The sequence below is a fragment of the Petaurus breviceps genome, unplaced genomic scaffold, assembly GCF_028583685.1.
Source record: "Petaurus breviceps papuanus isolate PSGF00001 unplaced genomic scaffold, PetGlider_PUasm1.0 172, whole genome shotgun sequence".
Lineage (NCBI taxonomy): Eukaryota > Metazoa > Chordata > Mammalia > Diprotodontia > Petauridae > Petaurus > Petaurus breviceps.
The window spans coordinates 4,424,707-4,440,670 of NW_027185755.1; the positions used below are offsets into that span (position 1 = coordinate 4,424,707).

Sequence of the window (15,964 nt, forward strand, 5' to 3'; positions counted from 1 at the left end):
TATTAAACCCCTACTGTGTGTCAGACAGTTTAGCAAATCTTGTCTTAATTTGATCCCCACAACAACCCTATAGGGTAGATACTATTACAATCCCCATTTTACAGCTATGGAAACTGAGGGAGAAGTTAAAGGGTTTGCCCAGGGTTACACAGCTAATAAGTGTCAGAGTCTGGATTCAAATTCAGATGTTCCTGACCCCAAGCCTAGCACTCCACCTAGCTGCCGTTAATCAAAACCTACTTCGGACATATCCTAGCTCTGTGACCCTGGCCCAGTCACTTAAGCTCACAGTGGTCTAGACAGCTCTCTGAGCCCATGAGTTACAGAGAAGTTCCAGATATATACCAGTACAGAGAGTTTTCTCATTCAGCAGTTCATCATACTGATCAAATCACAGGTCCGGTCCCTACCTCTATCCCTATTCCTAAATAATTTATTCCTTGATCATTTTTTTATTCCTTAAGGAATAAAGTTTTCTTAATCTTGGACTCTGTTTTGTCCTCACCTGGCTCAAGTGTTAGGACTATATTTGGCTCGTAAAAGGAGTTTGATGTAATTCCTATTTGGTATTTTTATTTTTCTCTGGTTACATGTAAAAATAATTTTGAACATTCGTTTTTAAAATTTTGAGTACCAAATTCTCTCCCTTCCTCCCTCCCCACCCCGTCCATTGAGAAAGCAAGTAATTCAGTATAGATTTTACGTGTGTAGTCATGCAAAACATATCTATAATATCGATGGTATTTCTTTCCCAGCTTTTGAGAATTTGTATGGTCTAGGTATTGTTCTTTAAAAGTTCCCTAAAATTCCCCTGTAACTCCTTCTAGAACTGGGTTTTGTTTTCTTAACCAACTAGTTAGGACTTTCCATCAGTCTGGGCCTCAGTTTTCCCATGTATCTGATGCAGATACTAGTCCCCAGGCTGCCTTCTTAGTGGAGTGGCTTGAAACTCTGAGGGGCTAAGGACAGGTGGTGGAAGGTTCCAGTAAAGTCTGGTTTCAGTGAGAGGCCGAAGACCCTCCCCCTGGGTCACCAAAGTGATGTGGTATGGACCCCCAGGCCCCGCTTAAGCACTTTGGGAGGAGGCAGCTGCTGACGTGAATCTTGCCCCATTAAGCTACTCCCAGCTGGCTTTTGTGTCTTTGAGTGCTGGGCACAGGCCAGGGCCACCCCTCACAACCCTCACCCAGTCCAGGGCCTCTTTCCCTCTTGCCTGGACTGTTGCAACAGCCTTCTCCCTGCCCCCATCAGTCCACTCTGATTTCATCCTGACCTGGTTGCCAGTTAACCTTAAAGCTTATATCTGGTCACGTCCCATTCTGACTTGGAATACTTCAGGGGTTGCCCAAGTGCTTTCTTCTTCCCTGGAGGTCGTTAGGTAGAGACTCTGTGGCTACTTATTGGGGTCATAGTGGGGATTTCTGTTGGGTAAAGGGTGGATTATTTGGCCTCTGAAGTCCCTTCCAACTTTGTGATTCAGTGATGGGAAAACTATCTGTCATTCGAGGCCTGTCAGTTCTGGGTCCAGTATAATTTTTTTTTTCAATTTAATCTAAATTTTCCAATTAAGCATTTTTTTTTCTTTCCAGCTCACTTCCCCCTACCCTGCCATCAAAAACCAAAAACCCTTCTAACAAATGTGTCTAGTCAAACAAAACAAATTCTCACATTGGCCTTGTCCAAAAGTGGATGTCTCATTCTTCAGCTTGAGTCTATGACTCTCCCAGCCCTAAATTGAAGAATTCCTTTGAATTCAGATTTCTAACTCCTGCCCATCCTTCAAAGCCTAGTTCAAATCCTACCTCCGCCATGAAGCCCTCCCTAATGACCCCAATCCTTCCTTCCACAAGCCTGTCTTAGTCAAGCACTTTTCTGTCTGTGAGACTTAGACCACAACTGAGTTTAAATGTCTACGGACACTTTTGAACTGGGTTACTTTGGGCAGGCCGTCTCTTGCCTTAGTTTCTACTGAAAAAAGAACCGGTGAAATGAGAAAGCTGGATTGGCTCATTTCTAAGATACCTCCAGTTCTAATGATCCTCTCTCATCCCTCATCCTGAAGTGAGTATTGGAATTGGGGTTAGAAAGATCTGGGTTCAGATTGTCTCCCCAGCACTTAACAAGGTTCGTGATCACAGGCAAGTCAATTTTAACCTCAAGGAGCCTTGGTCTTCTTATCTGTAAAACGGGGACAACTAGACCTGTCATTACCCGTCTTACAGGATTGTGAGACCCAGATGAGATGTGGCATCTGGGGTGCCTGGCAGTCATAGGGCACAGTATGAATGTTTGTCCATTGGTTATTGCCTGATTCCATGGGGTTGAGTCCTGCAGTGTGAAGAACCAAAGGAATTGGCTTTGACCCCTTACCTAAATTCTCCTCTCCCCCCTCCAGAAACCTACTATACATCTATCCCCACAACCTCAACTTTAGCAGCCGTCAGGGCTCGGTGAGGAACATCGCCATCAAAGTGCAGTACATGGCGGGAGAAGACCCCAGCCAGGCTTTGCCGGTCAGTGTGTGTGTGTGTGTATACCTCATGGGACACAGCATTGTCATGAAAAGAGCTCTCTACCTAAAGTCAGGGCAGCTGGTTTCCAGCCCTACCCTTGCTCTTTGTAGATAGGTCTGGGTAAGATTGAGAAATCCCTCTCCCTTTCTTGCACCCGCTCTCTAAGGGCCTTCCCAAATTTGATATGTTATAATCCTGTGAATCATGTCTCAATCTAGAAGCTACATTTGGGAGGGCCAGAGGATAGTTACTTGGGTATCTGGGGGTAGGAAATGCTTGGGGGCCTCCCCTTTTTTCTGGGCCCTTCTAGCCCCGAGCTCTATCCCTGTCACCGCAGGTTGGGTCCTCAGTAGGGGTAGGGGTGGCTTCTCTGTAGATGTCCCCCAGTCTAGCCTCTGACCTCTGGCTATGGGCAGAAGCACCTTATCTGTCCTCCTCAGCCCAAGGCGGAAGGAGCGGTATGTGAGGGAGGTGTTGCTGCTCTAAACCCTGATTCTCCTCATCCCTAAGGTGATATTTGGGAAGTCCAGTTGCAGTGAATTTTCCCGAGAGGCCTACACAGCCGTGGTGTATCATAGCAAGTATGGGGGCCCAAAGAGTCAAACCTGTAGGGTGGTGGGGAGGTTTTGGTGGGGCTGGGAAGCCGAAAAAGCTGATGTGGGCACAAAGGGATCGAGCTGGTCTTAAGGGACTTGGGGCAGTCAGAGGGTGGTTAAGAGCATCAGTCAGAACTGGTTGGAGAGTCAGGCTCTCGCTGCCCTCTGGTGGGCCCCTGGACCTAAAGAATGTTCTGTGGAGGTGGAGGGCAGGGTCTGGAACCCCCCAGGGCTCACCAGCCTACCTCTCCCTGCCTGCCAGGTGCCCAGAGTTCTATGAGGAGTTCAAGGTGCAGCTCCCAGCCAACGTGACGGAGAACCACCACCTGCTGTTCACATTCTATCACATTAGCTGCCAGCCACGGCCTAGCACACCTCTGGAAACACCTGTTGGCTATACTGTGAGAACCAGGACCCCTTCTCCTGCTTACCACCATCTGGGCCCTCCCAGCTCCATGCATGCCTCTGGAGCTCCCCACTCTGACTGCCTGTCTGTTCCCAACCCTCCCTCTTCCTTTGGGCTTCCAAGATGGTAGAGGTTTGTGTGGGAAATGGCCTATTCTCAGTGGGCTTACCAGCTCTCACTCATGTCCCTCCCTCCCACAGTGGATTCCTCTCCTGCAGCATAGCCGCTTGAGGACGGGCCCCTTCTGTCTGCCTGTGTCTGTGGACCGGCCACCCCCCAGCTACTCGGTGCTCACACCTGATGTGAGTGGCCATCCCCTGGCCCAAGGTTCCTTGGTAGTGTCTGGCACACTTGAGACCCCCTATCCCAGACTAGCCTGGAGTTTTCCAAGCTGCCTCAGCATGGGGAGGAGCTCCCTAAAATATAATGCTTCCATCCTTCTCCCTACCCCCATCCCACTGTGGCCCTGACTCCAGCCAGGTGGGGCTGGACCCATCTGATGTCGCAACATCAGCAAGTGGGAGGGGGTGGGGTGGGGTTGCCCAGAGCGTGATCAGGCCCCAAGGAGCTGGCAGCAGATGTTCTAGGGAAGACAGTTTCTTGCCCATCCCTACCTCCCCTAGTTGGCAGGCTGGCTGGATTCCTGAGGTCTAGGGCTGCCCATCTCTCCCTTCCTCTAGGTTCCACTCCCTGGCATGCGATGGGTAGATGGTCACAAGAGTGTGTTCAGTGTGGAACTCACAGCTGTGTCTTCAGTACACCCGCAGGTACCCGACTGGCGGAGAGCAGGCAGTGGGGCCATCTGCCCTGGTGTAGGGCCGAAGAGAAGGGCAAACATACAGAGGAGACCAGGAGGCTGCCCCCTCTGCTCTTGCTGGGAGTAACCACAGGGACCATCCCCTCCCCCCTCCAAAAAAAGCCTCTCAAGGCAGCCCTAAGGTCCTAAGCACCTAGGAAGCTCTGTGAGCTCTCACGTGGCCCAGAGGCCCATGGCTTTCAGACCTAGCATTGGAGAACTGGCCAATGCACCTGGCTGGCATCCATGGCAGAGTGTGAGTGACAGGGGGTAGAAGGAAGGCCGGGGTCACCCCCACCCCCAGGAGCTATTTTTGGCTCAGCTGCTGACTCAGACCTTGGCTCAAGCAAGGTGAGCGTTGAGAAGGCCATTCATGGAGAGCTGGTTTATTCAGTGGGTAAGATGGTACTGGCTTACCAGCCTATACCACCACTAACTCCCCTACTACCATGACATATGTAAGAGAGAGAGAACTTATAGAGCTCAGTCTCTTAGAGATAGATGAGTCCAGAAGAAACAGAGTCCTCATGGGCTGAGCTGGGCTGGGTTGGTCAGAAGGAGACTTCCTGGAGGAGATGGATATTTAGGTAGACAGTACAGAGTGTGAGAACCAGCGGGAAGCATGGCCTGACCCTGTGAATTAGCTGCTTGGGGGGGAGGGAGGTTTCTTTGTACACATCAGGCCCCTAGAACCTGTCTGACTTGACCCTCCCACCTCCAGGACCCCCACCTGGACAAATTCTTCATGCTGGTTCACGTCTTAGAGGAGGCTTCCTTCCCCTTCCGCCTGAAGGACGTTATCCTGAGTGAGAACAATGTGGAGACAGAACTCAAAAGCAGCGTGGGGGCCTTGCGACTGGCCAGCCCTGAGCCCCTTGTCGCCTTCTCCCACCACGTGCTGGACAAACTCATCCACCTCATTGTCAGGCCCCCTGTCATTGGCGGCCAGATTGGTGAGGGCCGGGGGTGGCAGGTTGGCCAGGATGGATGGGTGGGGGTTCTGCTACTTCTCTGGGCCTCCACTTACCAGGTTGGAAGATGAGTGCCCAGGTCAGTGCAAGGAGGGAGGGTAACAGAAGCTGACGTGGTGATCCTCCCTTGCCCTGTAGTGAACCTGGGCCGTGGGGCCTTTGAAGCCATTGCCTTGGTGGTCAGCCTTATTCACAAGAGTCTAGACGGAGCCCAGGACCAGAGGGGTCACAACCAGCTGCTGGCTGCCTATATCCACTATGCCTTCAGACTGCCTGGCCCTGAGCCTGGCCCCACAGGTGGTAAGTGAACTACTGCCCACTCCCAGTGGGGACACAGTCTATACCAACACTAACCACCCCAGCCTGGCAGCACTGAGTCCCTAACCACTCCCTTCCCAGACTGGATAGTCAAAGAACAGGGTTCTGGAGCCTAGCCCTGTGCTGGGAGTTAGAGATGCCCAGGGCAGTGAGCAGGAACCCTTTGGGATCTGACTGGTCTTTGAGAGAGGGCAGAGGGTGTAAGGAGCGTGTCTGAGAGCCCCTGTAACCCTCACATACCCCGTCCTTTCCCCAGTGCCTCCTCCACCCCCTGTGCAATGTGCCACACTGTCCCGTGCCCCTGGCCGACCCTCCAGCCTCCACCTGTCTCGTTCCAAGAGCATCAGCAGCAGCAACCCTGATTTAGCCTCCTCTCCTTGCTCCCCAGATGAGGAGGTCACCCGCATCCTGGCCTGCAAGGTGTGGGCTGGGGCCAGGGAAAAGGGGGAGGGGCACCCACATCCTGGCCTGCAAGGTGTGGGTTGGGGCCTGGGGAAAGGGGTGGGGAGGGAGAGGTCATGCATCTCTGTTGGACTGCAAGGGGTTGGGAGGGCAAGATGGGGCTTGGGAAAGGTAAAGAGAACTGGGTCCTCAGCATCTTTTTGTTGAGGGTGGGAAGACACAGGGGGGATAGGATGTGAAGTGCTCTCACATCCATAGACCTGACAAGGGATGGATTCATTGAGATGCCTGGTGATTGGAATTCAGCAGTCCCCAGGTCCTAATCCTGGCTCTGTTGATGACGTGTTGCTAACCTTGGGCAGGTCCCTTCCCCAATGTGGACCTCAGTTTCCTCCTCTGTAACATGAGGGGTCAGGACCAAATGAACTCTGAGCTCCTTCTTGTTCTGGAAACCATCTGTTACCTTTCCCATTCCCCCACCCACAAACATAGACCCTAGCCAAAGCTAAAGACCTTCCCTGAGCTAAGCAGGTTTTGGGGGTCGGTGTGTAGGTTCAATGTGCATGCATGTTTGCACACACATTTTTGTGTGTGGGTCTGTGTGTGCCAAGATGCTGTGGAAGCCTGTGCTTGGTTTCACCCTGGTTTTCCTCTTTTCCATGTCTCTGGTGCCCCCTCCCCACACCCCTCTCCCTGCACCTACTCACCCACCGACCGGCTCTAGGGTGTGGACCGCTCTCACTCCTGGGTGAATTCTGCTTATGCCCCAGGGGGCAGCAAGGCCGTCCTGAGGCGGATTCACCCCAACTACAGCGCTGACCTCAAACAGGTGCCCCACCCTGCGTGCAGCTTGCCATCCCCAGGGCCCCAGTGCATGCCCCCACCCCTGCTTTGGCATGAACTCTGCTACCCGTTAACATGAGGGTCTGCCTAATGCAGGCAAGGAAGGGAATCTATATTTCTAGGTCATTTCTGTTGGGGTGGGGAAAGGAGCGCAATTCTCCATAAAGGAGAACAAACATTTAACTGTCTGACCTGGTGAGGGTAAGATTTGGGACCTAGGGCTAGGCAGATCGTCTGAGCCAGTCTTCTGCCTCTGCTTGGGCCCTCCCCAGGCTCTCTGGAGTCATGGTCAGTGACAACAGCTAGAGGGACAGACAAGAGGCCCGAGGGCCAAGCCTGGGGTGTCTAGGCTGGCATCTAAGCAGATTCAAGTGACCAGGGATTCTTTGTATCTTTCTTACTATTTTCACTTACCTGGAATGCCATATACCACCCCACCCCAGATGCGTAATCTTATCTGTAATTCAAGGCCTGGACCACCTCCCATATCCTCTCTGAAGCCTTCCCAACTTCCTCTGGGCTTTCACAACCTGAACGTCACTCTGGCCTTGGTCATGCTCTGTCTCTCCAATCAGCTACTACTGTGTGCCAGACAACGTGCTTGGTATTGGGATTACAAAGACAAGAGTGAAACACCACCTGTCCTCAAGGAGATTATTATTTCGATCAGGAAAGACATATACATATAGAGGAAAATGTAGAATAATGCCAAGTGAAGGGGTTGGGGAAGCTGATTGTTGAAGGAAACCAGGGAATCTGAGAGACGGAGGTGAGAAGTTAATTCCAAGCAGGGGGGCCAGCCAGTGCAAAAGCTCGGAGGAGGGAGATGATAATGATAACTAGCGTTTTATACAGTACTTAAGCTTGGCAAAGTGCTTTAAGACAACTCCGAGGCAGGTGCTGTTATTATCCTCATTTTGCAGGTGTGGAAACTGAGGCAGTCAAATGACTTGCCCAGGGTAATACAATTAAGGAGTCAGGATTTGAACTCCTGAGTGCAAGTCCCACATTCTATCCACTGAAACACCTAGCTTCCAGTGGAGTTTCTCCTGTATGAAGAACAGTAAAGCGGGCCAGTTTGATTGAACCATAGAGTGCATATTGGGCCTGGGTCGCAAAAGGTCCATACAGAGGAGTTTATGTTTAATTCTAGAGGTGATAGGGAACCATGGGAGTTTATTGAGGAAGTGAGTGACAAGGTCAGACCTATGCTGTAGGAAAATCATTTTTGGTAGCTGTATAGAGGCTAGTTTGGAATGAGAAGACAAATGATATGTAGACTGTAGTCCAAGAAATAGGCGATGCAGGCCTGTGTGTAAAGATGCAGAGGTAGAAACCACAAATCATGGGTCATAGATTTACACCTGGAAGGGACCTTAGGGATCAGTGGGCCAGACTGCTCATTTTGCAGATGAGAAAGCAGAAAGCTGGTTCCCTGGGGAATGACCCAAGTCTCATCCTCTTGGCTTTCCCCCCACGGAGCAGGGAGTGGCGTCCACAGTCCAGCTCAGGATTGACTCCTTTGAAGGACCAGAAGAGGGACCCTCTCTTTGCCCCATCTTCCATTTTGGGGAGAACAGTGACACCTAGTGGTCATCTGAGGCTCTGCCTAGGGCCAGGCCCCCACCTCCTTCCTATTCCTTCACTGGGGTTGGTCTGGCTGGTTATGGGGCCTGCCCTCAGGGAGCCCGCATAGCACTCCCCAAAGGATGCATGTTCCTTGAAGGCAGAAACTGTTTGATCTTTGTCTTTAGTATCTGAGGTACAGTAGGCACTCTCAATACTCACTGATTAATTCTCCCAACTAGGGTAGTTTTGAACCTGGAGTTAGGAAGACCTCAGTTCAAATCCAGCCTCAGATGCTTACTAGCAGAGTGACCCTGGGCAAGTCATGAACTTACCTGGGCCTCAATCTCCATCTGTAAAATAAAGTATCATAACATTTGTAAAGTACTCTGTAAACCTTAGTGTTATATAAATGCTACTTAATATCAACATCATTTCCTGCCTTCTCTCACCAGCTGCCTCAGACTTGCTTACCCCAGGGGGCGGCTAGTAGGCACAGTGAGTACAGCACCGACCCTGGAGTAAGGAGGACCTGAGTTCAGATCTGGACTCAGACACTTAACACACAGACACACAAAAAAACTAGCCGTGTGACCTTGGGCAAGTTACTTAACCCCAATTGCCCTCCAAAAAGAAAAAAAAACAGACTTGCTTACCCCAAATATTCCTTCCTCACTCTAAAATGTCTTCCTTTTTTCTCCTCTGGAGATGGAATCTCCCAGTCACAGCCTAGAAGCTGATCTGTATCTCCATATTCACTGGGAAGATGGGGAGGACCTTGTCTGGAGGTCCCAGAGGAAGAGCTGGTGACCCTAGTGGCCCCTGCATTAGAGATAGACAGGGCAGTGAGACCCAGCACAGTCTTTGGAAGAACCTGGGGTCTTTCTCATCTGTTGCCATGGGCTATAGAATATGGTTCCATCAGTAGAAGGTACAGAAGGTCAGAGCGGGGAGACCAGCATGGGCTCAAGGAGGTAGTGAGGGATTTATGGGAAAGCTAGGACTCTGGCTGGGCCTTAAAGGATAATTAGAATTTTAAGATAAGTCGGGGTTGGGGGGGACACTGGGGCTGTCAGTGTGTGTGGTGTGTGTGTGTGAATTGTAGATTAGACTGGTTCAAGGTTTTGGACTTTAGGGTGGGAGCTCTGGGACTGGAAAGGTGGATGAGGGTAGCAGTGGTCATTTTGTTGATCAGAAAGGATGAAGTAGAAATTGCAGGGAGGCACTGAATGCCAGATTGAGGTTCGAATTGAGCATTGTAGGAAATGGGAAATCATGAGAGTATTTAGAGCAAGGTTACCGGGTTTGGGGATGGCAGAGCAGCCATGTAGACACAGAATGGATAAGGGCAAAGGGAGAGGACCCCAGGTAAGGCTGTTTGTTTCCCCCATTGGATCATGCCATCCAGTTTCTCTCCTCAATGCTACTCCTCCTTCCTTCTCCCTTTGTTCTATCCACACTAACCCTCTCCTCCATCATCTCTTCCTCTTCCTCTCCATCCCACCCCATTCACAGGCCATGGATCGAGGCCCTAACCGAGCTTCCTCCTATCTCGAGGACTCCTCATCTCTCCCAGCAACCTCCCAGCCAAGACCTACTGGGAGGAAGGTAGCTTGGTGAAGGGGGCCCTGATGTATCCTCATGATCTTCCTGTTGTTGGGGCTTCCCCCCTCTCCAGGGCCCAGCCTGGTCTGGCACAGGGGGAGGCTGGGGTTAAAGAAGGCCTGTCTCATCCCATCTCACTCTCCAGCCTTTATTCTATCCCTGAGCCCTTTTGTTTGAATTCAGTCTCCTGTATTATCCATCATACCACCTGTCAAGGGGCCAGACGTAGCAGTTGGGGTGAGGAAGTCCTAGGCGAGGACCCCAGAGAGGGCAAGGAGCTGACTGGAGTCACAAAGCACAGAGGGGAGGGCTTGTGTTTCTGGGATTAGTGGTAGAATAGGAGGCTAGAGGCTCCCCTTCTACCCCCAGGAAGAGATCAAAGAGGTGGATGCTTTGGTTAGAATTGTGCTCCCTGCGTGGTATGGGGAGGGTGGGGAGGCAGCCTGTTCTGTCTGTGACCCCTCCTCTGTACCCCCCTCCCTGAAGTTATTACATGAGGAGCTGGCCCTTCAGTGGGTGGTGAGCGGCAGTGCTGTTCGGGAGGCCGTTCTGCAACATGCCTGGTTCTTCTTCCAGCTCATGGTAAGCCTCTAGCCCAGAGGAAAAGCTATTTCCCAGGATATCTGTCTTGGAAGAATTAGGGGTGGGTCCTACTGGAGAGGAGAAGACTCAGGTGGGCCCTGATAGGTGGCTTGCAGATTTGGAAGAGGGGTTAGACGTCAGATCAGAGACTTCAAGCAGGATGAGACTTTCGTGGTCATCTAGTCTTCCCCCCACACCACCTCCATTTCAGAGAAGTACAGTTACTTGTCCCTGGTTACATGGAGTGTAGGTGACCTAGCCAGGATTCAAACCCAGGCCCTCTAACTTAGAACTAGGAATGATGGGAGGCAGTTAGAAAGAAGCTAAAGAGGCTTGATGAAGTTTGGAAAACCTAAACTGAGCTGCCCCAAGTTTTCAAGGCAGAGGTTAGCTGATAGCCCACCCACCAGCTGTGTTCTAGTGGAGGTGCCTTGTGAGATGCAGGTTGGACTGGATGGTCACTGAGGTCCCTCCTTACTCCAAAATTCTGTGGTTCTTCTAGAGGAACCATTTACACAGACGTGTGTCATCCATGTTCCCCACCCCCACCCCAAACCTCTGGCCTTTAGCATCCTTCTCCCTTCCCCAGGTGAAAAGCATGGCCTTACACTTGGTGCTGAGTGAACGTCTGGACACTCCCAGGAAGCTGCGCTTTCCAGGCCGTTTCATGGATGACATCTCAGCCCTGGTCAACTCTGTGGGGCTGGAGGTCACCGCCCGCAGCCACAAGGTAGGGGCTGGCCATTAGGGAGCAATGCTGACCTATCCTCGGGGTGACTAGGAGAGCCAGGCCAACGCAGGGCTGTGGATTGACTTTAGGGGATGTGATTGGGGGCAGGATGGGCTGGAAGGCATAGGAACAAACACGATGTTTTGATCTTGCATGGGACCTTGTCTATCAGTTAGCTGTTGATTGGCACCCTCATATACCTACCTCCATGCTCTGGTAGTGAGGAGAGATAGGAGAAGCTGACCCAGGCTCTGCCATCACAGACATCTCAATATGAAGTAATACCACATGGCGATACAGGCCTGTGTATGACTCAGAGTCAGTGTACAGGATTCAGCTCAGAGGAGAAATCAGTGTAGATCACAATACTGGATGGCTTCCTGGAGAGGGAAGGATGAGATAAATTTTGTCAGGATGGGAGTAGGCATTAGGCCAACATGGAGATGGAATCATTGACCACAATAGGGAGGTCAGCAAGGTGAGCTAGGCTTTTGTTTCTTGGGGGGAAAGCAAGGAGATGGCTCTCTCATTTGGACATAATGAATTCCAGGGGTCAGCAGGATGTTCACGGTCAGATTTCCAGCAGAAAGTTGGAGAAGGGGATTAGGACCTAGAAAGTTAAGTCTAGGATTGGAGGAAATAGTTTGGGGTCACCAACGCAGGGGAAGAAATAAAGTTGTAAAAGGGGATGCCAAGAAAGAATGGAAGGTTGTCTTCCCTACTTCTAGGGGTCAAAGGGACCATCAAGGAAGAAATAAGGGTGGTGGGGAGAGATTTGGCCCGATGGCTAGTACAGATGACCTCTGCACAGCCCTGCTGGGGCTTGAAACTGATATCCTGCCCTCTGATAACTGCAGGATTCGGAGCTGGCCGAGCGGCTCAACACCAGCCTAGCCTTCTTCCTCAGTGACCTCTTGTCCCTGGTGGATCGAGGCTTTGTCTTCAGTCTCATCAGGGCCTACTATAAGCAGGTAGAAAAGAGAGGGTCATGGGCTGGGAGGGTGTCCCTGGGAGGATGCTGGAGGAAGCTGGGAGGGGACCATGATGGCACGCAGGTGGACAAGGAGGAGGCATATTTGGGAGGAAGGAAAGGAGGAGATGGCCATGGGGCCACCGTTCCCCTGCCAGCCCCACTGACTGCAGCCTTGGATAGGTGACCACTCGCCTGCAGTCATCGCCCAACCCCAACGGGCTGATAACTCTGCGTATGGACTTTACCCGGATTCTCTGCAGCCATGAGCACTATGTGACTTTGAACTTGCCCTGCAGCCCCATCTCTCCCCCGGCCTCCCCTTCACCTTCTGTCTCCTCTGCCACCTCCCAGGTAAGGCCAGTCTTGACCTTGACCTTGACCCTGACTCCTCTCCTCCGCCTCCTCCACCTGTCCAAAGTGCACCCCAACCCTCAGCATCCACATTCATCCAGGGTCTCCTGGGTGCCAGGCCCTGAACTTGCAACGTCCTCCTTAGAGTTCAGCCTTCTCCAGCCACGTCCAGGACCCCAAGGTGATCAGCATGTTTGAACTTTCGGGCTCCTTCCGGCAGCAGCACTTCCTAGCTGGCCTTCTGCTGACTGAACTGGCCCTGATCCTAGAACCCGAGGCCGAGGGGTGAGTGAGGGGGCCTTTCCCTCTCCTGAACCACCAGCCCAGCCCACAGAAGCTCCTTGATCTCCTCTGGGCGCCAGGCTCTGGGCCAAGAGGGAAAAAAGGGTGGGAGAGCGTGGCCCGTGTACCTGCTAACCCCCCAGACCTCCCCAGGGTGTTCTTCCTGCACAAGAAAGCAATCAGCGCCGTGCATGGCCTCCTGTGCAGTCACGATGCTGACGCCCGCTACGCAGAGCCTGAGGTCAAGGCCCGCGTGGCCCAGCTCTACCTGCCGCTGCTCACCCTCGTCCTGGACACCCTTCCCCAGCTGCACGACTTCTCAGGTCAGCCAGCCTGCTCTCAGCGGGGGCGGGGATCCCGAGGGGGAGACTCCAACCAGGCGGCACAGTGGATAGATAGTGATGGCCACGAAGGAGGGAGGAGATGCAGAGGGAATGAGCATTTATTTAGCACCTGCTGCATACCAGGCACTGCAAAGCACTTTACAAATGCTCTCTCATTGGCTACTCACAACCACCCTTCCAGGTAGGGGCTGTTATTTATCCTCATTTTACAGCGGAAGAAACAGGCAAACAAAGGTTAAGCAACTTGTTCAGGGTCACACAGCCAGTAAGTGTCTGAGGCAGGATTTGAACTCAGGTCCTCCTGACTCCAGGCCCAGTGCTCCGTCCACTGCACCACCTAGCTGACTTGGAGTCAGGAGGAGTTCAGTTCAAATCCTGCCTCACACTCACTAGTTGTATGACCCTGGGCAAGTCACTAAACCTCTGTGCCTCACCTTCCTTATCTGTAAAGTAGGGATGATAATAATAGCACCTGCCTCACAGAGGTATATCAAATGAATTTAACACATCAAGCACTTTCTGTGCACCAGCTGGGGGAGCCCCTCTCTCCTCTTCCTGGGCCTGGGCTCTCTCTCCACATGCATCCTGGCAGTGCCCAGCCTGCACAGGTGGAGGAGGGGGAGATGGGTGCCAGACCCATAGAGCTTGGGGGATTCTCTTGGGGGCCCCAGCAAGGGGAGACAGAAGTTTGTTCTGGATGCCCCTTACCCACCTAAGAAAGAATATCTGGCTCCTTCCCAACTCCCAGGAAAATCTGTCCTTCCCTCTGCAGAGAGCAGTGGTCAGCGCTCCCGACTGGCCTCCATGCCAGATGTGGATATAGACATGGATGGGGGCAGTACCATTAGCCCATCTGTGGCTATGGCCATCGCAGGGAGCCCCCTACCCCCAGGTCTACGGCCCAGCATTCCCCAGGGGCCTCCACCTGTGAGTACTGCGGGCGGAGGGGTCTGAAATGCCAGTGTGTATATAGGGGTAGGGAAAGACAAGACCCCAGCTTTCAGAACACGGAGAAGGGGACTCCCCCAGGGTGGGGTCCCACAGACAGCTTCAGAAGAGATGGGGGGGCAGGGTGGGACTGGTGGATGGAGGGTACAGGATAAAGTAATGGCCCAGAGTCCATGGCCTGGTTGTCTCAGATGGAGCAGGAACAGCCAGGCCCTGTATGTAGGTCAGCCTTCTCTCGCTCTCAGCCCCCCCGCACAGTTAGCCCCTTGGCAGCAGATACAAGCCGGACCCTGCTGATCTGTGCACTGTGGGTGCTGAAGAATGCAGAGCCTGGGCTCCTGCAGCACTGGACCAGTGACCTGGGCCCCGGGCAGCTTGCCCGCCTGTTAGACCTGCTGCATCTCTGCACATCCTGCTTTGAATACAAGGTCTGTCCACTTCATCCCTCTGTGACCCCAAACAAATTAGTTCCCCTCTGGCCTTCAGTTTCTGTACCCCAAAAATGAAGAGGTTACACTAAATGACTTCTAACCCCTCCCCTCCAGCCCTAGATCTTGTGATCCCATCTCTTGTCCCGTAAGGGGCCAGACCCACAGAAAGTTGTGGGACAAATCTGTCCTGGTTTAGACCCACACCGACCCAAGGTTCTGCCATCACCAGTGTGACAAGGGCCACTCTGAGGCATTGTAGGCCTCTGATAGTTCCCTGGGTACTATCTCCTGTTCTCCCCGGGGACTGGACACTGCTACCCACTGCCCCCTGGCTTCTCCCTGTCAGTCAGCAAAGCTTTTACTAAGTGCCTGCTATGTTCCAGGCGCTGGGGATACAAAGAAAGACTATAATAATGCCCCCTGCTCTCAGAGGGCTCACAATCCAGTGGGGAGACAGCATGCAAACAACTACATGATGAATTTAGTGTAAACGAGAGGTAGTTTCAGAGAAAAGGCACCAGGTAGTTAAGATGAGACCAGGAAAGGCAGAAGGTGGAGTTTGACTTGAATTTTTGGAGGAGTCAAGAGAAGCCAAGAGGATAAGTCAGGAAGGGAGGGCATTCCAGACATGAGGAACAGCCAGGGCAAAAGCACAGAGATGAGAGCGGTGCTAGAAACAGCAAATAGGCCAGTGTAGCTGGATCACTGAGTATGTGGAAAGGAATAAAGATGAAAGGTAGGAAGGGACCAAGTGGTGGAGAGCTTGAGATGCCACAAAAGGGCTTTGTTTGACTCTGGAGGTCATAGAGGGCCATTGGCACTTATCTAGCAGGCGAGCAATATGGTCAACCTGAAAATCACTAGGCAGCTTGGAGTGAGGCAGGGAGACTCATTGGAAGACCATTGCAATAGGCCACATAGGAGCTGATAATTTCCTGAACTAGGGTGATAGCCATGGAAGCAGAAATGACTAGACTCGATGAGATTTGTGGGGTGAGTGCAGGTGAGGATGGTCTGACTTGTGAGCCTGGAGGGCTGGGAGGCTGGATGGTCACGTCCTGGACAGTGATAAGGAAGTTAGGAAGGGGGAGGTTTGGGGAAGTCAGGGAGTTCTGATTTGATCGTGTTGAGTTTGAGATATCCATGGGACAGTCGGTTCAAGATAAACACTGGCAGTTGGTGATATAAGACTAGATCTCAGGACATTAGGGGCAGATGTAGAGATCTGGGAGTCATTTGCATAGAGATGATCAGATGATCATTGAACCCCCACCACCCCAGCTGATGAGACCACCAAGTGATCCCCA

General features: G+C 52.2%; 1 protein-coding gene across 1 annotated transcript in view; it reads left to right on the forward strand.

The window, feature by feature from the left end:
- DOCK6 (dedicator of cytokinesis 6) overlaps nucleotides 1-15,964 on the forward strand; it is a 56,471-nt gene that overhangs the window by 31,744 nt on the left and 8,763 nt on the right. The window contains exons 15-32 of the mRNA XM_069083031.1: nucleotides 2,396-2,513; nucleotides 3,024-3,094; nucleotides 3,372-3,510; nucleotides 3,716-3,817; nucleotides 4,196-4,282; nucleotides 5,033-5,264; nucleotides 5,421-5,582; nucleotides 5,857-6,020; nucleotides 6,727-6,831; nucleotides 9,927-10,019; nucleotides 10,503-10,598; nucleotides 11,188-11,328; nucleotides 12,186-12,299; nucleotides 12,482-12,652; nucleotides 12,798-12,937; nucleotides 13,088-13,257; nucleotides 14,051-14,205; nucleotides 14,472-14,654. Of these exons, the coding sequence (XP_068939132.1) occupies nucleotides 2,396-2,513; nucleotides 3,024-3,094; nucleotides 3,372-3,510; nucleotides 3,716-3,817; nucleotides 4,196-4,282; nucleotides 5,033-5,264; nucleotides 5,421-5,582; nucleotides 5,857-6,020; nucleotides 6,727-6,831; nucleotides 9,927-10,019; nucleotides 10,503-10,598; nucleotides 11,188-11,328; nucleotides 12,186-12,299; nucleotides 12,482-12,652; nucleotides 12,798-12,937; nucleotides 13,088-13,257; nucleotides 14,051-14,205; nucleotides 14,472-14,654 (2,443 nt within the window). The remainder of the gene's footprint in view (nucleotides 1-2,395; nucleotides 2,514-3,023; nucleotides 3,095-3,371; nucleotides 3,511-3,715; nucleotides 3,818-4,195; nucleotides 4,283-5,032; nucleotides 5,265-5,420; nucleotides 5,583-5,856; nucleotides 6,021-6,726; nucleotides 6,832-9,926; nucleotides 10,020-10,502; nucleotides 10,599-11,187; nucleotides 11,329-12,185; nucleotides 12,300-12,481; nucleotides 12,653-12,797; nucleotides 12,938-13,087; nucleotides 13,258-14,050; nucleotides 14,206-14,471; nucleotides 14,655-15,964) is intronic.